General features: G+C 40.4%; 2 protein-coding genes across 8 annotated transcripts; both read left to right on the top strand.

Annotated features, from left to right (window-relative positions):
* Positions 1-651: 651 nt before the first annotated feature.
* On the top strand, positions 652-12,493 carry hspd1 (heat shock protein family D (Hsp60) member 1). The gene is made up of 11 exons (XM_022244228.2): positions 652-761; positions 3,592-3,785; positions 4,357-4,692; positions 5,997-6,186; positions 6,785-6,953; positions 7,259-7,358; positions 8,140-8,247; positions 8,383-8,520; positions 9,616-9,790; positions 10,256-10,434; positions 11,260-12,493. Exons 2-11 carry the CDS (start codon positions 3,597-3,599, stop codon positions 11,416-11,418), a joined length of 1,743 nt encoding a protein of 580 aa, XP_022099920.1. The 5' UTR covers positions 652-761; positions 3,592-3,596; the 3' UTR covers positions 11,419-12,493.
* A 1,086-nt stretch (positions 12,494-13,579) lies between these two features.
* On the top strand, positions 13,580-25,602 carry LOC110984241 (uncharacterized). Of its 7 annotated transcripts, none has more exons than XM_087147696.1 (7): positions 13,637-13,705; positions 17,167-17,749; positions 17,908-18,406; positions 19,417-19,496; positions 21,226-21,276; positions 22,467-22,586; positions 23,231-25,602. In XM_087147696.1, the coding sequence occupies exons 4-7, from the start codon at positions 19,431-19,433 to the stop codon at positions 23,243-23,245; spliced, it is 252 nt and encodes an 83-aa protein (XP_087003822.1). In that variant the 5' UTR covers positions 13,637-13,705; positions 17,167-17,749; positions 17,908-18,406; positions 19,417-19,430; the 3' UTR covers positions 23,246-25,602. The 7 variants fall into 7 exon arrangements, 5 of the variants coding, with proteins under 5 accessions (XP_022099922.2, XP_087003823.1, XP_087003822.1 ...); XM_087147698.1 differs by having other exon boundaries at positions 17,908-18,509; XM_087147697.1 differs by lacking the exon at positions 17,167-17,749 and having other exon boundaries at positions 13,620-13,705.
* The last annotated feature ends 222 nt before the right edge of the window (positions 25,603-25,824 follow it).

The following is a 25,824-nucleotide window of genomic DNA, read 5'->3' as shown; positions in this document are numbered from 1 at the left end:
TGATAGACCCATTTAGACGTTACCAGTTAGGCCCCTTAGGCTACCCTTAGGCCTCAGTTCTTGAGCTACCTTCAGTTTACATTGCTTATAAAAGAAAAGAGCTGTCTCTTCAACAAACAGGCTTTTTGTTGTTTAGTCTCTTCTTTGACCAGGGATTTTTCATTAAGATGTTAGTTATAATTGTTTTGAAAGTAAGAAGCAGTCGGAGAAATCGAGACCCCTCCCCCATCTAACCTACGCAACACTTACGTGTTTGTGGCTCCACCGGCGCCTCCACTGAGGTTTGATTTTTCTTCCCTAAATATATTATAATGGCAGAAAGAAGATTAAGGGGTTTTTCATAGCGTTTTAAAAGCCCCTGAACTTGTCACTTCACAGAAACGCCATTATACACACATCATAATTGTTTGGCCCCTTTCATTCTGAGGATATATTGTCTCCCCTTGTAACCCATTTGCGATTTTTTTTTTAAGTTTCCCAAAGTGGTTCTTACGTTTAATTTTAAATATTGATCAATGTTAATGTTCACTAAAAACAAAAACAAAGTAATGAAATTCATTATGAAACAGGTTTAGGATGAGCTTAATTTTAGCTCGAATCAAGTCTAACTTTATCAGGGCAGTCACGAAACGAGTCTACTTGTTCTCTGGAAACTTCTTTCCTGACCCACGTGTAGGTACCAAACCAATGCACGCACGTACGATACGTTCAGGGCCGGCGCATATTCAGACTCGACCAGACACAGATCGGTGAAATCTCAGGTAATAAGCTCCTATCCCTCAAGTTTAATAAATGATATTTGCATTCCAGATGTTTTGGGAAAAGGAAAGGAATAAATTTAGTGTTCATTTGGTGTTAGTTACCCATCTGCCCTCCGTAAATAGCGGCTACCGTACACATTGGTAGGCCTCCCCCTGCAATAGGTCAAATCACGAAGGAAGACAAACCATGGTGGCTAACTCCATCCAGTGACTTAAGCCTATGGACGTGACGGACAGCGACACAGTGGGGTCCAAAATCTTTCCACAGGCTTTTGTACCATTATTGATTCCACTGAACATGCTTAAAATTCCTTACTTTTTCTTGACATACATGGCACGACGAAGACATGGATATGATGAACAGGATGGAAGAGATGTGAAAAACTGAAGCAAGATGAAATCAGCAAGAAACCAGATTACAGTGCTAGTCACCAATTTGTCTTGGTCACCATGGTCACAATTAACTCTTCCTCACGCTTGTGTGTATTGCCAGTCTACCCCACAATTCCCTCAAAACTTAAAGCCCTGCCCCCTTTTTACTAACTCTATTTTTTCTGATATGATCAAAGGGAAATCACTGCCACTGGCTCAAATTTTACCATGGCCGTGGCGATTGGTGTCCTTACAATTGGCTACGTACGGTTCCCTGAAAATTTCTACCTTATTGATGGCTAAAGCTGGCTGTGTACCCCATTCTTCCTTGCAGTGGTGACCCATAAAAAAAATACCCTATACTTCCTGTCAGTTTCTGACTTCATATTTACGTGATTGTATTTTATGTTGCGGTGTACCAGAACAAGATCGTCTTAACACCACATGGGTGCATGGCCAGGGCAGCCAATATGGCAAACCGGGTGTGCTGCGCCATACTGTGTGATGAGGCTTGCCTGCGCTGCGATTGGCTTCTATTTACAATACATAAGTGAACGTGTATTTTGTTCTGCAGCCCAGTGGTTGGTGCATGATTATTCGCTGCAGGCACGTACGGGTACTGTGTGTGGGACCAACCAGCCTAGCATAGCATAATGTGGATGGGCTTAGGCCATGTCCGAAACAGGCCTCCACAGCTACGGCCAGGTCTTTTGTCCCCCTAGTTTCGGATTGCATATGCACGCACACAGCAGACTCAACTACATGTGCATAACTGATTATTTCATAACGTTTTGGATTGGTAAACTCGTGCTGTGCAGTAGAAAAAGATACGTCAAAATAAAAACAAACCATGTTCTCTTTGTTTAATCTATGGATCAATTCACTTGAATTCTTTTTTATGAATTAATTTTCTCTTAATAAGAAATCCTTTGACAGAAAATGTGCCTGCTCCTTCCTATAATATCATGTTTTGTCTTGGGTTATAAAATTTTTAAGCTAAATATGATAGTTCAAGCACATAAAACAACATTTTTTGTTGTACCAGTTTCGTAACTTGTTTGCAGAATTTTTTACACCTTAGCCTCAGTGCCTTTCCTTTGTAGAAATTTTAGAAAATTATGTGCATCATAGAAAATGATGCACATAAGAGCACTAAAACCCTGCGCAATGATGCCAGTTGTCATGGAAACCCTCTTGGCGAAAGCGAAAATATACTAACCTTATTTCAAGCTGTAAATTTGCAGTAAAGTGTGTGCTACCGCAAGTTGTAGTGGAGATTGTTACATGCAGTCACTACCTCAACTCAGAAATAGCTGTAATGAGTCCCACTTACACATGTGTGAATCTTGATGTTTCATTGGCAGCCAATCACAACACAATGACCAGATGGTCCCAGGATGCTGTTTACACATAAGACTTGTGCTTCAAGCCGCACAGAGATACATGTCAGTGTACGTGCATACTGTACATGTAGAGTCAGTCGCACGTGCTTTACAGAGCTCCAGTTCTGTTGGGTGTCCGAACAAAGAAGTGCAAAGTTTGCCCTGGCCATTGTGTCACATCGGTAGAAAAAGATAAAAACAGGAAAATCGGTGCTCATGCAAGGAATTTATTCCTTGCAAAACAAGGAAAATCCAGCCTGTCGATGGCAAAATAGTGGAAAATGAAATTTTGCATACTCAATATAAAAGCAGAGATTTCATACCCCGGAAATAAGCATGAGGGTCGGCAATTGCATTTTTTATTTTGATCTCCTTCAATAGAAACATTTAGGTTCTGCGTGATTTGCTAGGTTGGTGCGGGTAACCAGAAGCACAACTATTACATGTATTTTGTTTGGCCTGAACTATGTTGAGTGAAATCAATTAATGGTACAAAAGGCCTATGGAAGGTTCTCTACCTACGGGGACCTGTGGTAGGGACTGCACTCTCACCAACCGTGTCCATGTTCTGAAAGAGCCAATTCGTAGAGTCATGGAAAATAAAGTAAGACAAGATGCACTAGTACCCCCCCCAACTATAGCTGGGAAAGTCCTCCTTAGTTTTACAGTTGTGCTGTCCTGTATTTCCGCAGAAAAACTCTCAAAGTTCTTTACGTTTATGCAGCTTACACCTGACATAATTCATCCAATATATAGCACTTCATCTATGACAGAAATAGAAACTTATTTCTGCAAGCACAAGTTGTTGATAAAAACAACATGACTTTGCCACATGCTGTGGCATGTACATGGACATACATTGGACCACTGTGCTGTAGTTACATGGGCCAAACTGTAGCACTGTAGTCGTTACGATCAGTATTTTATTTACATTACAGTGTAGACTACTAGTCCTAGATTCCTGTCACACAGTATTGGCCACAACCCAAAACAGTACAGAAAATGCCTGATGAGATGCCAACCCCAGGAATACTGGACTACCTCCGTCCTTTTTATTGATTTCTCCCTTGATGCAGTGACCATGTTGCGTTTACCAGCTGTCATGAGGCCCCTGTTGACCAGGGCTATAGCACCATCTTCTTCCTATGCTGCTCCTACATTGACACGTTGCTATGCTAAGGACATCAAGTTTGGTGCTGAGGGAAGATCACTGATGCTGGAAGGAGTAGATCTCCTTGCTGATGCAGTGGCAATTACGCTGGGACCAAAGGTACTGGTCTTTCTTTGAAAGTAGTTTGAGGTGCAGAGAATGTATTCAGCATGTCTTACAAGTTTCATCATCAACATGTCCATTTGTATCCATTGATCCATCCCAATATTCTCCAATATTAGCCCTGTTTGATTCTGTAAAGTCTGACTGTAAAGTTGAAAGGCCACATTCACTTTTAGTTTTAACAGAATGCAAAAGCTTGACCTGCAATATATTTGTTTTTTGCCCACATTGCGGATTGCCTTTCTAATAACTCACTTTTATTGAAGATAATTTTATTAAGTTAGTATTGTGATCTCAAAAGTGCTTGAATTTATAAAAAGTCCATTTCAACTTGATTCTGACATGATGCCTAATTTTGACATACCACATCGCAATTTTGCTGAAAATCATCATGTGCCTTCAACATCAATCTCACTGCAACTTGCAGGTTAATATGTATGCAAGTTATGTTCTTTGTAAGATAATTTGTTGTCAGGCATGGAAAAGGTATATAGGCCTGTAGATGGAGAGCTTCCTATATGCTGAGATGCTATCAAACTTGAAGTATCTTGTACTCCATTCTGGCTAGGGGCGCAATGTGATCATCGAGCAGAGCTGGGGGAGCCCCAAGATTACTAAGGACGGAGTTACCGTCGCTAAATCAATTGAGCTGAAGGATAAACAAAAGAACCTGGGAGCTAAGCTGGTCCAAGATGTAGCTAACAATACCAATGAGGAGGCTGGAGACGGCACCACCACTGCAACTGTCCTCGCTAGATCCATTGCCAGGGAAGGCTTTGAGAACATCAGCAAGGGAGCCAACCCTGTAGAGATCCGCAAAGGAGTCATGATGGCAGTGGACTGTGTGGTTGATGCCCTCAAGAAACTCTCCAAACCTGTCACTACCCCAGAGGAAATAGCACAGGTACGATTATTGGTGACAGAAGTGCCGTAACCCTCATTCACTAGCCTTACAATCTGTACAATCCCAAATCAAGTGGATGAGTTTGAGAGATTTGAGACTGAGTGGGTCCTAGGATTCTGATTGGTGGATGTTGCAAAGTTTGCTGCGAAGATAGTGCAGTGTACAATGACAGCTGTGCATCTTTGTTCTGCTTACCAACTTACGCAAAGAGTGACTTCAGTATGGGCGGCTTGAAGTGAGGGAGTTCTGCATATGGGCGGCTTAAAGTGAGGGAGTTCTGCATATTTCTCATCACTCTCCTTTCCCTACGGTATTCCTTTCAGGTGAAAATGTTTGCATGTTGATGGATGTAAAGGATATCTGTTCAGAGGAGAAAATTGAAATCTCTGGTTATTCAGTTATGGTGTGTTCAAAAACTAGTGAATTTGCTCTGTCAAACTGAATATACAGTAAACTCCGACTGTGTCGGCATCACGTAACTCATCATATCGTCCAAGTTGGCCTTTTGACAAAAGTCCTGATAGTCTGCAATGTATTTCCATTGAAAATTTCATTTCTAAGTCGGCATTTATGAGTCGTCATTTTGTATAAGTTGGCATGTTTTTCTCGGTCCCTTTTCCACAAAACCACAAAATTCCTTTGTGTAAGTGGGCATTGAAAAAGAATCGTGCTTCGGTGTCAGTTTCCTTCGCTGCGGTTGCCAAGAAGTGTCAAACGACAAGTCCCATACTGCTTGACTGATGTCTGTTTATTAGCAGCACAGGCCGTGGTTGATAATCGGCCAGCATGAGTACATCAATACCAGTAATCCCTCTAGTGCTACCCGCATGCGCTCTGTCCATTTTGGGGGTCGCTTTATTGAACGAACTTAACCACTGCGTATGCGGATGAGTGTATGTTTTCTGTACCGTAACTGTATCACGTACATGTACGTATTGCACCATTGAGTCGTGGTGTGATATGCAAGTGGCTTGCTATCCTTCGTCCTTAGGGGCGCGTGATCAATTATCGAATTTGCAGTCCGTGAGGATAATAAGTGAGAACGAATTTGCTGGGATCGACCATGGAGGTAGAAATAAATCAAAGCCATTGAATTAGTGCAAGGAATCATAATGTACATAGGCAATACATGTGTTCGTGTAAGTCAGCAAAATGACGACTTACAGCACAAGTCGGCATTCGAGTAAGTCGTCATAATTTCTTGAGTCCCAAGAGTGCTGACTTAGCCGGAGTTTACTGAAGTTTCGAGATTTAGCTTCAGTTGCCACATAAGAATAGCTCATTATATGTGCATATAATTTCAGGTGGCAACCATTTCAGCCAATGGGGACCAAGCCATTGGTGACTTGATATCCCAAGCCATGAAACGTGTGGGTCGTGATGGAGTTATCACTGTCAAAGATGGCAAGACACTTCATGATGAACTAGAAGTGATAGAAGGGCTCAAGTTTGACCGAGGCTATATCTCACCCTACTTCATCAACTCTCCCAAAGGTGAGAATCTGTACATTTGGTCCTAGAACAAGATAGACAAGCTATGCCCTCTACAATACTTGGCATCAGGTCTAGGCTAATTCTATCGAAATTCAAGTATGAGTGTGAAACACATCAAAATAAAAAAAAAATAATTTATAAGTACAGTATTCACTGCAAGATAAAACAGTCCTTCCAACACTAAGTGTTGCGATTCGAAAAGAAGACAATTAGTGTTGTGTATGTGCATGAGAATTCAAAGTCATTAGTGAAACAGTGCACCATGTTATAAATGGAAATAATTTCTTAATGTCCTTTTACCAGAACAGCCATGCTTGTATTATCTTAAAATTACAGAAAATGTTTTGCAGTTCCCAAGCCTTAATTAACCCTCGACCATTTTCAGAGTTGAAACACTGGCACTAAACACTAAAGGTAGCACATGATATCCTTTCACTCAAAAAATAATCAGAAAAAAATAACCATGAGAAAAAAGTGAACTTTGACTTTTCCATTTGACAAAAATTTGTCAAAATAATTCAAGGTATTTAGACACTCATCACTGATGAGATGAAATAGGTTGTAACAGATAACATGAACTTGGGACTCAACATTGCAGGCCAGAAGGTGCACTTTGAAGATGCCCTCCTCCTTCTGAGTGAGAAGAAGATCTCCAGTGTCCAGTCCATTGTACCTGCTCTTGAGCTAGCTAATGCTCAGAGGAGGCCATTAATTATCATTGCTGAAGACATTGACGGGGAAGCACTCAGCACGCTGGTTCTAAACAGGTAAAATGGCTGACTTAAAGAGGCTTTGGTTTACAAGAATGACTGTCAGTGACCCTTCTTGTGTGTGCTCGGACTGTCCATTTCACCTGAGGATGATGTATTTAAATGTAAATAAAGACAGTGATGGAGTAAAGAATGTTACCCGATTTTTGGACTAAATTACCACTGAAGGTCGGTCTTTGTAAACTACAACTTTGCAAAGGACTGTGGTTATGATATCATGTACACCCTCAATGGGACACGTTGAAAGGAAATTAGCCCTCTTGCAACTGGTGAAATCACTGGATGTCTGTGTGTACTTTCAGGTTGAAGGTTGGCTTGCAGGTAGTGGCAGTCAAGGCCCCAGGCTTTGGAGACAATAGGAAAAACCAGCTGCATGACATGGCTGTTGCCACTGGAGGACTGGTGGGTACTGCAACCATTACCAACCAATAAACAAGTCCATTGTTGACTCTCACAAGTGTTTTTGCTAGGATGCAACTTCATTCTTTCGAAATCCCTACATCTATTCCTTATGTGCTCATTGGAGGGATGGCCACTATATTAATCCTTCAAAATCCTCTAGCAATTCCCATCATTGTATGGAAGCTATACAAATGATATCCTTGAGCAGTGTGGATTATTCCAAGTACAATGCAGGCCAAAATTTATGCATAATCAGCTTAAGGTGCAGCCAAGGAAAACCCAAAAAACAATGCGAGTGTTTGTACTTTTGCAAGCAAAAGAAAGGCCACACTCTTTCAACAGTACGTTTATTTCATCAGAAAAAGGGGTAGGATACCCTTTTGGTTATTGATGTTCATTATGTGCAGCCATTTTTAGTCAAATCTGACTAAACATAGAAATACAGAAATTCATGTAATCACTAGCATAAAAACCAAAACGTAGTTAATACCTTTGAAAATAGAGAAACACAAGTTGGAGTCAGGCTAATTGAGATAGAAATGTACTCAAAATGTATTCGGAAATCCATTTCAGCTACCATTCTAACAACTTGAACATAAGGTTTGGCTTTCAAAACTAAATGCGAAAAAGTCAGTATTTCTTGTTTACTTGATAGAGGATTCTGTCAAGTGTCACGTCATAATCCTGTCGGCATCCACCTGATTAGTTAATATTTTGAGTGAACTGGCTTACACGACAGCATGTGTTCCTCAGAGGTTGTGCTGAATTTTGTTTTTGTCAGGTGTTTGGAGACGAAGCCATGGATGTCAAGATTGAAGATGTACAAATTCAGGATCTTGGTCAGATTGGTGAAATCACAGTCACTAAAGATGACACCCTAATACTCAAAGTGAGTACATTCAGACAACTTTCCAGTTTGTTGTGGACAGTAAGTTTAGTTTACAAGGATTTATCACCAAGTTTCATCCCCACATGACCAGAAGTAAGGTTTTTTATTGATGTATCCCTTTATCTCTGCAAACAGGGCAAAGGGGACCGAGAAGCCATCGAGCGCCGCATTAATCAAATCAAGGAAGACATTGAAAATACAACTTCAGAATATGAGAAAGAGAAATTTGGTGAGCGACTAGCCAAGCTTTCAGACGGAGTGGCTGTCTTGAAGGTATTTTTCGTGTCTAATGATTTAGAAAATAAATTATGGACTACTTTGATTTTGCCCTCTACGGACATACATGTATTTGTTTCGTGAGTTATTTGGAGTGTTTGTATGAGAACATGTCTGTTTTATTTGGATGGGATGCAAATCCACCTGAAGGTGTGCCAAAACCCGGGATGTGTTTTCGTCTCTTTGATGAAAAATGAATTAAAATATATGGTATTCCAAGATGTATTTTTTTGCGTTGGGGAGATGTTAATTTATATAACAGGTTTTGCCCTTACCCAACGTATATATTAATAAACACTGTATGCTCAGTGCTTGTCTGAGAGCTTGCAAAAAAATTCACAAGCTTACTCGGGTGGGACTCGAACCCACGACCTCCTGCGTACTAGTGCAGATGTCTTAACCACTGGACCACCGAACTTGCCGTGGTCAGCTGGCCGGTCCGAGTCGGGTGTAGCAGCGGGTACTGCGAACTGTTTCAAGATGTATTTTTGCGATGGGGAGATGTTTATTTATATAACGGGTTTTATATAAATTAGGTGGTCGAGTGGTTAAGACATCTGCACTAGTAAGCAGGAGGTCATGGGTTCGAGTCCCACCTGAGTAAGCTTGTGAGTTTTTTTGCAGCTCTCGGGCAAGCACTGAGCATAGAGTGCTTATTAATATACGTTGGGTAAGGGCAAAACCTGTTGTATATATATGGTATTCATTAGAGTATACGTTGATCTCATATTCTGCGCTGAGAAAAGTAATGTGTTGTTTTTATTTTTCTTTTAGTAAAATTGACTCATAATAATCATAAAATATTAGTCCAGCTGGGCAGTAACTGCATAGTTTTGTGTACTTCTTCTTTTGTGCCAAAATTGGGGCATTGTACCCGGTGCAGATGAAGTAGTAGATATAAGTAGATAATTACATTTGACAAACTTACCTTCATGTGATCTAAAGAAAAAATAAAAGGAATTTCACAAATGCACGGGAAAGAGTGGTTGACTGTAGACAACAGTACTCGGAAATTCCCCAGACTTACTTAGACTCAAAGACTTTTCCAAAAATTCCAAATACTATGTTATAGTGTACGCCTTGCTGTTTCAGATTGGTGGATCAAGTGACATTGAGGTGAATGAGAAGAAGGACCGTGTCAATGACGCATTGAACGCTACCAGAGCAGCTGTAGAGGAGGGCATCGTTCCTGGGGGTGGTGTGGCCCTGTTGAGATGTATACCAGCACTAGATAATGTCAAACCAGACAACAGTGACCAAGCAACAGGTAAGAAAGGATGGATGAATGCTCTAGAAATCTGAACGTGCTCTGTAGATATATCATGCATGAGTGGAATGCTGTAGTCTTAGGTTTTAGAATGCAGAATTTAAGATCTGTGGGTTGTTCATATAATGAACTGAAATTCGACCTTCCTTCATCAAAAATGTGGAATGGGTACCTACATCAAGGGTGTAGGTAGTGTGCAATTTAATTAAACAGTAATTGTAGATGTTTTTTCCTTCCCGGGACTGAGATGGCCTCGATAGAGTCACCAGTTTCATCCACCTTTGCTCAATCATATAATATAGTAATAGTGTCTTGGAGTACGGAACACAGCCGACAACAGCATTGTTGTTCCAGCGTTAGTGGTATCTTCACAAAGATTCTGTGGAGGTTTGAAAGTATCTCTGTCACCTAAATGCTGATGTAGGATTGAATGAAGTCAGATGTGGTGTTTTTATGTGTTTACAGGAGTGAACATTGTCCGCAAGGCATTACAGATGCCATGCTCTCAAATAGCAGCCAATTCAGGACTTGAAGGTGCACTGGTGGTTGCTAAACTGATGACATCTGAGACAGAGATAGGCTTTGATGCAATGAATGGCCAGTATGTAGACATGGTCAAGGCTGGTATTATTGACCCAACAAAGGTAAGGTGGAATGTATTCATCTTTGGCAAATTCACATCCTGGTTGCAGCACATCTTTCCAGACAGATGTTGTCACATGGTTAAATGGACTGTACATGAATGTCACAATTGATATGGACATGTTCTGGAAGTGACCAAGTCAAAATGATATCACCCTGGTGCAGGGCCTCATTTAGTGATCTGTGTACCCCATTTTTGGGACAGGCATATGTGATTTTGGATGAGCACTTTGGAAAATTTAAACATATAAACATGATGGGCAGACAGACTTTTGAAAAATGGACAGTAAGAATGACAAATGGATTATTGGTGAAAATTTGTACTGAAAGCAACTTTATTGTATTTTTGTTTGTAAAGTGCAACCGGCCAATCATATTAATACCAGTCTGGTACTGATATCAAAATGGTGTGGTCTTACACCTGCAACCTTTTAGTCTGTTTGAATTATGCCAAAACGACTTACTTGGAAAACAGTGCATACTGTGCTTCTAAAAGGAATTACTGTGTATTCCCTTGATCAAAGTAATTAAGAGGACTTGGCTCCATTTCATGTGAGGTTGAAGCCAAATGCTAGGATATGGCAAAGCTGGAAATATGAATCAGGAAATCCAAAGTGCCTGTTCGACACAAAGTGAACGGGTATAGAATTTTTTCTGCATTCACACTGGAAATTTTGCTCATATCTAGCGAGGCTCAATAGCACGTTGGTACCCTTGATACCTTCAGTCCACATTGTAGGAAGCTTGTACATAGGTATATTCCACGAGCACTATGGTGACCGCACTCACTGAAGACCATGTTCTTTTTATTTCTTTCACCGACATAGGTTGTGAGGACAGCCTTAGTTGATGCAGCAGGTGTTGCGTCACTGTTAAGTACATCAGAAGCCATCGTCACTGAGATTCCTAAAGAAGACAAGATGCCAGACATGGGTGGCATGGGTGGTATGGGTGGCATGGGAGGCATGGGTGGTATGGGGATGTGAGCCATCGGTCACGAAACATTTAGGAGATATTTAAAAGGTCTGTGGTTTTACCTTATTTGTATAAATCAACTGTGGTCCTAGTTTGTCAGTATCTCTCGGGGAAACGTTGAAATGATTGGAATTCAATCAAATGTCTTAGGTTTATCCTGTGATATTTTCCACTGCAAAGTCACACATCATTTTTTGTATTCTGAATATGTAGCTTGCCTGATGGGATGTATTTGAAATGAACCCAAAAATGCCATCAGTTTAGACAAGTTGTTCCCATGATCCTCAACACAGTAGCATGTGTACCCATATCCTAGGCTTGGTTTGCAGTTGTCAAAATGGAAAATAATTCTTGTTGATATTTCTACTCATGTATAAGAAAGTCATTTTAATGAGAATTTTTCTTTTACCGAGGATGGTTTGGTAAATTTCCCAAGTTTGTGATCCATTCTTTGATATTAAATTAATAGTAATGTGTAAAATGAGGCAGAAATGGGAAGAGCTTTAAAAGCTAAGTTTTCTCTTCCTATTCTTAGGTTGTGAGAAATTAAAAACAGCACAAGTCTCACAAATTTTGCTGGGGAAAAGATTTCGACAATGGTTCTTTGTGTTTCAGCTTCAATTTTTTAATATCACTTATCAATTACGATTGATCAAGGTTTCCACTCTAATTTGGTGTCGGAAAATGAAATGGATGGTGAACAAATGATATTGGTGTCATAATATTTTAGAAAGATGTTTGATTGACTTGTTGCCCAAGATGACCCAGATATCTGACATCTCTTACATTTTGCAAATTTCTTTTGCAGTCAGTTAGTGTAATCATCCAACAAATGGAAATTCAGCCACTTATTTTTGTTTATAGAAGCCATGATGCTTCACACTATGTGTCCTCAATAATGTATTGCTGAAAGATGAGATTAATTGTATTCATTTATTTGCACATTGGAAATACTGCAAGCCTTTTATATTGTAGTTTATGGTGGTATTCTGAGTTTAATACCATTAATACCCTTAGAACACCTGATATCGCATCCACCAGACTTGGTCACTTTTTGTCATTTGTAATAAATGCCACAAGAAAGCATTCTGTTCTCAGCATTGCTCTGATTTTTACATTGGATGTTATTTATTTCATTTTTGTTTGCGATGTTAATCTCGTTTCTATACTTTAATGTGCTCAACAAGATGGCCTGTGACCTGGGGAGTGACTTCCAGGGTAGTGCAAAGTGTATGCCAGTCCGTCCACTACCTTCTTTTACCTTGAACGTCTGCCCTTTTAACACTTTTACGTATTGTGGTTTGTTTCACAGGTGACAGAAAAACAAAAGAAGCTGTATGCTCTATAGAAAGTGTTCTTGAAGATGCCAATCTGCACACATTATTTGCTTCCTTTTATTTGTGATGGAATTAGGGGCAAATCTGAATGTCCTGTCGCCACCAATTTTTTTGGGTGCCGACAAAATGTGAACTCAAAATGTTATTTAACTTGGCGTTTGAGACTTCATCCCTACTCCGAAAATGCCCCCAAACATGTTGGAGAGGGTGAAGAAAAGTTTGCAGGATTGCTGGACCATGTTGTTTTCTTTGGTTTTCTCCGAGTCCACAAAAATAAGTCTTCCTAATAATTGCATGGTTAAGAGTACACATCGCAGATGTATGGGTACTCGTACTCGCCTTTGTGTGTGAGTGAATCCATCCCTTGAACTAGAAACTCGCCTGTTTATCGACGCGTTCGTCGGGCGCGTGGTCGTGAACACGTAGTGGCGTAACTACGGGGGGCATGTGCCCCCCCCCCTTTGAAATTTTGAAATGGACAAAAAATATATATACCTTGTTCAATTATTTTCAGTGCCCCCTGAACAAAAATTGTGGACCCCCAGGTGTAGCACCCTAGTTACGCCACTGTGGAGACGACGAACCCCCTGGTCAATCTTTGCTCTTGATCTTGCTAAATAGTCGCTGATCTGAAGCAACGCTCAGCCAAGGAGAAGTGGACGGCTATTCATGAGTATTACGTTTAAAATTCCTCTTGGGAGCAGCTTGCATTGTAGACGTGCCAGGTAACTAAGCCCTTATTTCAAAACTTTCGGGGGGGGGGCTTTGATTTAAATGACCTACGCAAAGAAAGGTAGTATCATATAGCATGCACCGCCGGCGGAGTACGCGTAGACGTAAACGGGAGATTGTTTGCAGGTCTTTCAATTGACACAGCGCCCTCAAGGGTGGCGTAGTTCTGAATCCGAAGGGCACGTGAACATATGCGAAGAAATTTCAACTCGAAATTCACGCTTGCAAGGTAAGAAGAACAAGTTACTTTTACAAAAGTTTTAGCACCTATGGAGACTACATGCGCTGCCGAGTTTAGAATTGTTTCTCTTCACGCTCGCCGTTGACTGAATAATTGCAAATTGGTGCGAAGATCAAGCCTGTACTAGTCTCTAGTGTGGGCCTAGGCCTACCCGGTAGTCTGTGCATGGTAGCTACATGTACATGTACATGTATGGTGTCTGTGTAAGAACTTAATAACATGTTTGTCATGCTTGTGGTATGTCCAACTAAACAAATGTTTAAAAACGTGATTTGTACTAATTGTTACGTGTTAGTGTCCAAGTTACTCGGACTACTACCGGCACTAGTTTAGTTACACCAGTTTTTCTTTCATTGTCCTCCATGCTATAGGGGCCTACCCCTAGAATACCCCCAGAATTGTGGGTCCAACGTCTGCTCCTCTCCTACCAACCCCACAGAAAAAGAGCCTTTTTTGCCATAGGCTATGCATGCATTTAACAGGGCATGCACAGGGATTCCATTCGAGTTTTGTACCCATAGAAATATTGCTTCATTTCCCCCAAGAGTTTTATGTAAGATAGCTTACAGTGTACGTACCATTGTTTTGAGTACCAAGAGAGAAAAGGGCCAAAACCGTGCCGTTTTCCAAAAAAAACATGCAAATATTTCCTGATTAGTGTCTGAGAGTCATGTGGTTCACATGTGTACTTGCAAAGACGAGCCGCGACCAAATGGTTGACTACGGCTGTGATCGATACACAAGACATGAAAATTGGCTACAGCCACTTTCCGTATGTGTGTGTGCAATTCTTAGCCGTGCTGGTTAAATGGCAGTTGACTGCAGCGCACTGGGGGCCACACTGACCAATCACAGGGCTCCTCATTATTTATGTCCAAATTGAAGGAAGACAAGTAACGGCTGTTGGGTGCACAAAGCCGCTCAACAAGAAGTGTTCACTGTGCGACAGCGTGCTCATGTGCACTGGTACCCAACAGCTGTCAGACCCGAGGGAGGTTTGTGGGAGTGGAGCGGACATTAGACCCCACAGTTCTAGGGGTAGCTTACACATACTGCCAACAATACATTGGCACCCTTGCTGATAATGTACTGTCTTGTAGCCTATTTTGGCAATTTCATGGATTTTAATATTTTTGGGACTTACATATTGTTGGCCAGCAAGAACACTGACTGGAATGGAGAAAGGATGCTGGGCATTGTGGGGGGGGAGACAAGATGAACTATTTTATTTAGGCTTCGTAAAAAAAATTGGTAATCATCCCCACCCAATCCTCCAAATGCCTCTGACCCTTTTTTTTATTTTTCAGTTTCCCAAAATACAGTGGAAAATGTAAAAAAAGTGCCGAAGAATTTCACGAGAAACAATCCCAAGCTTACCGTTTAGTCTGAGAATTCGTGCAAGACTAGTTCATTCTCCATCGGAGGCTGTTCCATCTATTGGACATGTGCGCTAGGAAAGGGCAAAGCTCCAAGAAAGGATGGTAAATGGAATGGCACCACTGACCAATCAGACACGGCCATATCCGAATTATTGGCTGCGGCTGTGAACTGCATGCGCAAACACGCAGTCCAGCCTTGTTAACAAGAGAACTGTTAATACAGTACAAGATTCTGCTGACATGTTTAGGAAATTTTTGGTCACATTTATTTGTTTTTCACTGGTTTTTATTCCTAATATAAATTCCACAAGGTAATAGACCTCTTAACAACAGGGTTCCTTGGTACTAGCATCCTGCATAAACGTGTCATCACATGTGGACATTTCTTACCAAAAATAACAAAATATCCTCCCCCTACCGGTACCTTTTCCTTTGTACCCTTTCCTTTATGGGCAAAAAGGATAATCACCCTTTTTTTACAGGGCCTTATTTACTTTTTATTTGAAAGAGTGAAGCCCAAACTGACTTGAAAGCTTTTACAAAAAATTTGTCTGTAAAAAACTTTCACGAATGAAAAATAAATGAGACAAAATGAAAATAAAAGAAATGGGAGTGGGTTCAAATTAACCTACAGCTAGCACAGCTATTGCATCACATTGTGTCCCCAGTTGAAATGCGTCAACTAGTACCAGGTAACTCGTACCCAGTACCCAGTCGAATCATACTAGGCAATCGTACCCCCAAATTTGCACCCCCATTAAGTCTTACCCTAGGTCAACTCACACAGGTTGGCTCATACCCAAGTCAACTCATACTCCCCAGTCCACAGGGATATGTGGAGCGTAGTACAGGTATTTTTTTTTTATGCTTGCATTTATGGAAGGCAAATGTATTTATAAAGACTATGGTTTCCTTTTACGGTCTGATTTCAAATCCATTGAAATATTCCTCAGTGGTGTTTTGGAAGTAGGACCTAATGGCATCTGACTACAGCACCCCCTGAACACATGTTCTGGAGGTCGCATGTCCCTCTCCAGTTAATGTCTTTGTCCATCTTCATGCATCTGAGTCTGTTTTCTTGTTTAATTTGAATAAAAAAAATCAATGAATAAACTCTGATTGAATTTGTGTGTTTGAGGTTAGTTTCTTTTGGGGAGAAGGGGCATTCAGTCGATCAGTGATAAACAACGCTGTAGTGTGTCGCTGTTGTTTCCACATCTTTCATAATAAGTTGACAATTTCTTTTCTTGTTTGACTTAAAAAACTGACTTGTGACTTTACTTGGCCTTCAAAAATGGAGTTTACTGCCACCTCTGGTTGTTACAGGTTTAAAATAGCATTATATCTTGGTTGTACCGGTATGCCTTTGAGTTTATGATTCTTTAATTAACTCAAATAAACTGTGATTGGGTGTGAAAGCTTAAGTTGGTTTCTTCGGGGAGATGGGATGTTCAGTTAAATCTCTAGTAAAGCAATGTATGTTATGATCACAATCTTTCACTATGAGAAATGTCTTGAAATGATCCTGCCATGTTTGATATGCTGCTTCATGAACTTGAAGCAGACCATCATGCATGATGTATGCAGCAGCATCCAAATCATTGTGGTGGCACTTCAAAAGACACAGCAGGCTAGCAAGTCAGTTGCTTGGTATTGAAAGTGGCTTCAATGCCAAGTTGTTTGAAGAGGATATGTGAGACCAGATTGGTTGAAGATAAATCGCACTGAATCCTTCAAACTCTTTAAATAAGCCTTGGTGAGTGAGTGTAGACAGTCATTCTGAATGGAGCTTACACTTTCTAGTTACGATACCAGTTCTGTATTCTGCGATCCGAGCCAAGCTTCCATATCAAGATGGCACCAAAGTATCTGTGCATTAAGTACAACAAGGCCATCCATACTTCCCATGAAACCTTCCAGTACGATTTTTGTGATGGCAGCACTGAGAGTGTGACACTGGCATCACACCTAAGTAATATCAGGGGATTGTTGGCAACCCTGACTGTCTCTCCATCTGGGTATACACCATAATGTATGTGCCAACAGTGAAGTTCCATCCTCTCTATGCAGCGTCAGAAATAAGATGAGTAGATGCTGGGTGTCAGTCTGCCAGGACGGGCTTGACTTCTCCTTCGGCATGCACACTACTAACACCCACCCGGCTCTGCCTAGAGGTGACATTGCAGTCCAGGCTGTTGCAACTGTGAAGAGGGCTGCACGAGAAGAAGTCTTCCCCCCACCTGGTGCTTTAGTGGAGCAAGTCCTGAGCGCCACTGCAAATACCGCCCCAGCCGGCTGCCCCAACTTGTCGTATTCAAGACGCAGTGCCAACCGAGTCTATCAAACCTAGCACCCTCTCGAAGCAAGAAACCTCGACTTTGAGTTAGCTGCCAACTTCATGTGAGCTAACTTTCTGCAGAAGGACAACAAGTGTGGGGAGCATGCCATCTTCTCTTCTTCACTGAGGACCAGCTGGTTGTTCTAGATGCCACCAAGACTTGGTACAGTACTTTCATGGTACGTGTACCTTCAAGCTTGTACAGTATCTGTTCGTGCACTTTCGCTTCATGCCTTCATCAGAGCCTAGTCAGGCAAAGTCAAGCAACTACCACTTGCCTTCGTCTTGATATGGGTCAAAAAGGACTACAAGAAGGTATGTTCTGTAAATTGCTATCTTCTTTTTCAATTTTGTGAAAAGTATCTTTGGAAAAGCTTGAAAAGATATCACCAACCAGTCTGTTTTGGTTACAGCTAGATTTGTAAATGTATGTTAGGTATTTTGTGCTTCTTTTTTCGGATTCTTTCATGCAGGTCTTGAAGTGCATCAGATAGAAGTTGCCATCCAGAAGCAGCAGCTTTCAAGAAGCTGTTCTGGACTTCGAGGCTGGTGTCTGGTCTGCCATCCACAGTGTCCTCCCACATGTCCACATCACAGGATGTCTCTATCACTGGACACAGGAAGTATGGCTGAAGTGTGAGGCACTAAGCCTTCAAGTCCCTTACACCACGAATCCAGTAGTGGGGAATACATCTGGCCGCTGATGTCAGTACCATTCTTGCCTGCCGAGCATATTAAGGAGGCCTTCCACTACCTTCAGGCCCAAGCATTAAATCATCGTCTCCAACTACTCTGCCAGTATATTGAGGCAACTTAGCTGCAGCACAGCACTTGGGTGCTGCAAACTGGTCGGTGCTCATGTGAGCCATACGTACTAACAACGATGTTGAAGGGTGGCATCGTCGGCTGAATGAGAGGGCAGGCCACCACTTTGTCCTATTTTACACAGTTGTTGCACTGCTTCACAGCAAGGTGACCATGGTCAAGCTCTAGATGTATCTGCTGAAGGAATCCAATCTATGACAGCACAAAGCAAAAGAAGATCAAGACATTCCAAGAGATAATTATGCCTGTTGTATGCTGTTGATTGATAAAAATTGAGCTTTTGTCCTTGTCTTTCTTTGTCTTTTCTGACCAATGACTACATGTACATGTAATTTACCATAGATTAACACAACGATGGTCAGGGAAATTTCCTTATTTGGCCCCTGCAAAAGAAAAATCAGAAAGTAATCATTAATAAATGGCAGTCATAGCACAGCTGTCATTTCTGGGGCCAAAAATGAAGAGAATTTCACCATTTTAATGGAGAAGGTGAATAAACATCCCCAGCATGTAACGTCACCAAAACGTGAGCAAATAAGAGAAAAGAAAAAAGGAAGAAAACAATCACAAACATGTTGCTGGAGGTTTGGGCCACAGATGCCAGTATTTTGATCGAGGACTAGGGTACAAGTTGACCGGGGTACGAGCTGACCTGGGTACTGGTTAAGGCAGGTACATGTATGAATTGACCAGGGTACGAGTTAACTTGCGTACAAGTTCACTCGGGTATGATTTGACCCAGAGTTGTCCCCAGTCCTTCTACAAATTTCTTCCATAAATCAGTTTAATGACTGCACAGGATACAGATGAAGTTTATTCCAATCCTTTATTGCTCTTGGGAAAAAAGCTTTTCTCAAAAAACTCTTGTACGGTATGGATTTGTTGGTGGAATACAATCATGCACAAACCATATCAAGCCATATCACTGGACACGTTGTGGGGAGCAGCTCAATCAACGTTTTGCCTTCTTGAGGATCAGACTGATGCTAAAAATCTAGTCTGGTAATATCAATGTAAGCCTTTAGGTCGGGATCATTGAACATTTATTTATTAGTGATTGCTCTAGGAGAGTTCCAGTTTATTATGAACTTACATGTACCCTTTTCACAGGCACTTACTAATCATTTTCTTCTTTTGTCCCCATTTGTCATGTTTAGAGAAATCTTAAACTATGGGTGCATGCATGCCTTGTTTGTTTGGCACTGCAGATGATTATGATCAAAACCAACCAGATGAGGTAAGTGTCAGAAGTGGTACAAGTTACATGTAAGTCTGCCCCCCCATTCTGATGTGCTTGCTCAATTTTTAAAAACTTGGTATACATGTAAAAACACTCATCATTACAAATATGAAGTTTGAACTCAATCACAGGCATGGTTTTGTTGATGGAGTCTTTGAAGTTCAAGGCTACATGCGTGCCAGCCTGCATGCATTGAGCACCGCAGTGGAAAAAGTTTATATTTTTGGCTGACCCGTCTCGGGAAAAATGTGCACCGCACAAGAACGTTATGTTGAATATTTTGCCCAAAATGGTGTCAAAATGATCGCAAAGAGCTACTTTAAATACTCCTTATGGCTCAACTCCTGAAAAAAGGGACTGCAGCGATATCAGAAAAAAATGTTGGGGGGGGGGAGGTTCTTCCCCTTGGTTCTTTCAGGGTTTAATTTTTTTTTATTTGTATCTTTTTGTTATTATTATTTTCTTTTTTGGGGGGAGGGGACTTGCTGTTGTGGACTTGGATTGCGATCAGCTACAGTGTATGGTACATCTACTAATTAACAGATTGCTGCAAGTTACACTTGGGACTTTTTAGATGTTAATGGATATTTGAGTCCTACCGGGGGCTATCTGTGCATTGCCCCTGTTCTTAAACGTGATCCTTCCTCTTGAAGATGCAATAGTTTTTGTGTTATCAGATGGAAATATAAGGGTAGGTCTCTCAGTAGCTCTCATGATCAGGCATCACAGTAGGCCTACTTAACTCCTTGTTATCAAGAGTTTCAGAAGATTCTTATTTATTTTACGTGATAGAATGTGTATCCAGTTTGTAAGTGACTTCGTCACAAAGGCGGACGAGCCACGATTTGCAGGCTCCCATTGGACGATCACTGAAGTTGCACGTTAACTTCCAGTTCCATGTAAAAGGCAATCAATGCATGTAACTCTGTGTGCAGTGCATGTGCAGTGGGCATGGTTTAAACTGAAGTGACGTCACACTTAAGAATGGGATAGACATGAATAGAGTGCAAGCGTAATGGGGTGCAATCAATGCATGTACGTGTATGTTAGAGGTTTCCAAGTTTATTGTCAAGTTTGATATTTGACAGAGGACAGGTACTAGCACATGCAAGAATGAACATTTGAATATTTAGGGTACTCCCCATAAAAAATGTAACCTAGAAGTAATAGCTGTTTTCTCCCAAACTAATTGTCAGAAATTGTTGTTACTTTTTCGAAATGAAGACTTCATTTCAGTCTGGGAATGCATTGTGGAGATAACTCTAAGCTTCAATGTGATACCAAAAGTAACAATTTCTCCCCCTACCTAGAGTACCACTGCATACCTACCAGATTACCAATCTCCCTCCCTCCTCCCCACACTGCCTCGGCGCACTTTGTGTATGGAAAAAGAGGAAGAACATGGCGGCCGCCTACACGGGGGTCAAATGAGTGAGGGCGCTCTGCTGGTGATCAAGAATTTAGTGAATGGATGTAATGGACTAGGAAATAATGCATATGTATTGGTAATCTGCGTAAGGTTGCAGGCAGTAGACCCTGATATTTGTTATGGAAGAAAATGAGTGCTACTTTTTGCTTGTGATTTTTAGCGGTCACCCTGCATACCCAATATACATGTAAGTTTCAGTGAAAGAGTTTTCGACGTTGTAGGCCATGATTGCTATGTGCAGACAAAAACCACTCGTCAACATTTTGAAGCTGTTATGTTTGTGTTTCTGCTGGCTAGGAGACAAGACGTAAACAGCAAGCAGAAGCAGCAGAGAAACGTTTCAAGCAGGTATGCTCACATACAGTGCATTGCTCCATTAAACTACATGTACAGGATTGGGCTGTTGATATTGGTTCTCTTTTATGTATACATGTAGTAACTTGCCTGAAAGCCTTTCTTTACAGGCCAAAGTGCCACAATGATAGGAGGAGTTTGAAGGCAATGCTGAAAAACCAGATTTTTCCTCTTTGCCTGGCAAGAAGTAATTTTTGACATAATAAAGGTGGGGTCTAAAGAGCAGACATTTTCGGCCAACAGACATCGCAATTCTCTGAACATAATCTGTTAACCTTTCTTAACTCAATAAAGTCCTCTGGGCAGTTCGGGATATTGTAGGACTGGGGATGAGTGGCAAATACGTGTGGCTAATTGTGAAAAATGCATTGTGTCAAAGTCTCGGGTTAGACCATCTGTTTTTTATACTCTGCTACGCATACATTCAGGCCAAGGTTATATTTGAAATCATCCACATTGCTTCAGGATATTATTACACTGCCTCAACATAATGACAGGAATTGCCAGAGAATTTTGAAGGATTTAAGTAGTAGTCACCCCTCTAAGGAACAAATGGTTTGGAAGAGGTTTGGAAGATTGATGTTATATCTAGTTCATTACCTAGAGGCAGTTTGAGAATTTTGAAGGACCAAGGATACATCCTAGCTAGAGGGTCTATATACTGGTTTAGGGTTGGTTAGGATTGATTAATCCACAGAGAATCTACAATCTACAAAGCATTCCAAAATCTATCTGTCAGAAAATGTGGCATAAATTTGTAGAGTGTACAACAGTGGGATTGGTTTTTTGGGCATTGGCTGCATAATTGATACATGTACATGATTCATGAGACACTTGATGATATTATTTATTGAAGTGTGTGTTTGTATACTTACAAGTGTGCAGGTTTCTAAACCATTCGTCTCACTTCCTTTTATCCCGCTCTGACATTCTGCATGAGTCAATGGATCTTTTGAAGGAATTTGATTCATGAAATAGTACATGTACAAACACAAAAATATGATGACTGGACAAGTTATCAGAAAATTGATTTCCACGTTTAATGGGCAAAGGCTGTCCAAATGCATTCAAGAATGCTCAGTTGTTTGTCAGTATGGCTCCTCCTATTTACCACATGTTCACTATTTATAAAATTGACTTTGTTTTGTCTCTGATACTTGTATGTCAACACTTTTTGGTTGCAGGAGGAGTCCAGGGGATTAGCAGACCCAGAGGGAGCGAAGAAACGACGACAACAAAAGGAAGAAGTTGAGAGAAAAGCAGAAGAACTGGAGCAGAAAGGAGGTGGTGAAAACAAACTGTCTGTAAGTTGGAGTTACTGTCTATTTCATAAATGGACAGTTGGACTAGTCCTATTCGTTGAGACCTTGTCTGCTGATTTACATTGAGCTTTAATTCTCTCAGATCCTTGAAATTCACCACAGTGCATTGTAGGATTTTATACGGGATTGAGGAATGCAGCCAGTCATGTTTATACTGAACATGGGGCCAGATACCCATGAAAGGATGAAGCACTGTGCCATTCCTGTGGAGTAACTGATTTGGGGGGATTCAGGAAGGGTTGTAGCAAAATGCTTAGAGACACTGTAGAGCAGCTGTTACCAAGAACTTCACCTAAGCAGTAATGCCAGAAGCTGGTTCTGAATTGTCAAAACGTGGTACCCAAAGCCAGCTATACAAATCACTTAGTAACTCTCAAGACAAAGAGAACAGGTTTCAAAAGTTTTTGTTTGGAAATTGTAAAATAAAATCCAGGCTACATGGAATGCTGAAACATGTTTTCTTTTGATGTTGGGGTTAGGTTTGTTGATGGGTACCCATGTTTTACTTCAGTACGATGCATGGTTCTCACTATCCATCAGTGCACAAAACTAAGGAATTGTTGTTGGGTGTGTATCTGTTGAATTTGGGACACATATTGATTAATGAGTGATTTGTTTTATTTCAGTGGCAAGTTGGCTGAGAGATGCAGGTTTCCTGTACCAGAACATGAACACTTCATTGAGAAATCTACTGATAACCTGCCCATCTGCTATATTTTGTATATATCAATTAACATGCACATATATGCTATTTATTTGAAAAATTGCAATGTTGATTGGGCCATTATATCTTAGCCTTTTGTTATTGTTGTTTTACTTATTTTATTTCATATTTTTGTAAGCATAAATCATAAGCAGATGACAGAAGTTCTTTTCCAACACGTTGTACAGTGTAGATCATCTCAAATTGCAACATGTTTTCATTTCTTGATTTTGCAATCTGTTGTATGTATTAAATTTCCAATAAACACTTAATAGATTTTGAAAATCATTGGATTAAATGGATGTTTGATAGCTGTATTGTCACTTTGCAAATTTAATTTACTGTTGTTGACAGTAGTTTGTTGATGTATATCAAATAATTGTTCACATTTCAGAACTTTCATTGAATAAAGTACTTTCAGGTCACAGCCTTAATAGGATCAATGGTAAATATCATTTATCCAAAGCAATTTGGAGGAATATCACTGAAGTAAAAACTGTGCTGGCATAGTGTCATGTCATTGCTGGGATCAAAATATTGTGCATGCCTTCTTACTTCAGTATATTATTTCGGTGTTAAACATGTACTGAATGGATACTGGGATTCATACGACATGCAAATAATGCTTTGGATTATCGACAAGGTAATGTTTATTCAGTAGTATGATGAATAATACTCGGCATGTTGAGATTCATATAACATGCAAATAATGCTTTGGATTATTGACAAGGTAATGTTTATTCAGTAGTATGATGAATAATACTCGGCATGTTGAGATTCATATAACAAGCAAATAATGCTTTGGATTATTGACAAGGTAATGTATATTCAGTAGTATGATGAATAATACTCGGCATGTTGAGATTCATATAACAAACAAATAATGCTTTGGATTATTGACAAGGTAATGTATATTCAGTAGTATGATGAATCATACCTGGTTTGCTGCATTTTTCAATTCACATTCTAATTTATTTACTGCTGGTTACGAAAGTAAAACAGAAATTTCAACAAAAACAACATAGGGGTACTGTGGTGGACTCAAAGCAAGAAAACAGTGATTTATGTCCATTCATGTATACTTTGTTGATATACCGGACTACCGGTGCAGGTAACCGTAGGCAGTAAATGGAATGAAGTCACACATACATGTATGTGTGTACATGTACATGTTGGTGGTAGTATAGTAGCATTTGGTTAGCAGCACATCTGTGATGATATCCACTTAATAAGCTCAGGTTGTAAAGGTAGCATTCCACCAACAAGTTATGTTTAACTGTTCCACAGTAAAGAAAGATGCATATTTATGAAAATCAGATAAGAGAACATGCCTTAATGACTGAGTATGGGCCAAGTGTATGGAGGCTAGGACTGAATGTTCTTGCACGGTTAAGTTCATGCGTAGGTTCCTTATTTAACCCTAATGGGGGGGGGGGTGAAAAAAGTGTGTATAATGGGAAGATTCAGGACCGTTTGGGGTTTGAAACAAAATGTTGGAAATCAAGAGATATTGGCCTTTGTCTGCCACATACCAAAACCTGTGGTGTTGTGATATCTGTTGAAGATTTTCATAAATACCTCCTATCTGCATTTTCAAATTTCTATTTGACTGGAGAAAAAAATCCAACAGCAATGATTGATTTTGTTACGCCTCATAAAATACCTTGCTCTTAGTTTTCCATGTTCCATGTGTGTTATTAGCAGAGGTAAAATTATATCGACCAAAAACCTAAAATGATATAAATGGGATCCACACTAAGAGAGGCCAAGGGTGGATGCGAGAGGCCAGCTGGAGCCTTTTATTTCTAAAAAAACCAAATGACTATTTCATTTTGGTCCATTTCATTTCCTTCCCTTCAAAAAGCTTGTAAAAGCCTTAAACTGTAGTCCCAAACACTCAGGAAGGTGGTAAACGTCACATGAAAAATTTTCAAACATTTGGCTCCCATAAAACAAGCTAGACCCCTCCCCCAAAAATTTGGTTCTGGATCTGTTCTTGAGAGAAGTAAAAGCTAGGGTTAACATGGGTGATTCATTTGGTTGTTAAATATATACATGTATGTATGTATCTAATATTCAGAAATTGCCCTGTCATGCTAAGCAAGTCACCCAGTGCACTGTGTTTAGGCCCCTGCCCTTCCAGTCCTGTAAATTTAACAGATGTCGGTAAACAAACTATAAGATGTATGGAACTGTATATGGAATGGAACTGTATATGGAATGGAACTGTATATGGAATGGAACTGTATATTTTAAATTAGGAAATAAAAGAAGCACTACTGTTTAAACTCTAAATCACTCATGTTGTGTGATACATTCCGTTGTTTGATTATTCATCAATTACCAATGCAGGGTTGGATCCAAGAATTTTTTTTTTGGGGGGGGGGGAGTTGGCCTGGGTCCCCCAAGTTTTTTGGGGGGTCTGTTTTGGACAGGTGGACACATAGGTAATGCATTACATTGCTACTGATTTACAAATAAAACCTTACATAATGTCATTTTATCATTACTGTAGCC

This window comes from Acanthaster planci, linkage group LG17, assembly GCF_054643075.1.
Source record: "Acanthaster planci isolate LZ-2023a linkage group LG17, COTS_SCS, whole genome shotgun sequence".
In the NCBI taxonomy this organism is placed as follows: domain Eukaryota; kingdom Metazoa; phylum Echinodermata; class Asteroidea; order Valvatida; family Acanthasteridae; genus Acanthaster; species Acanthaster planci.
This window is presented reverse-complemented; position numbering and strand designations above follow the sequence as displayed.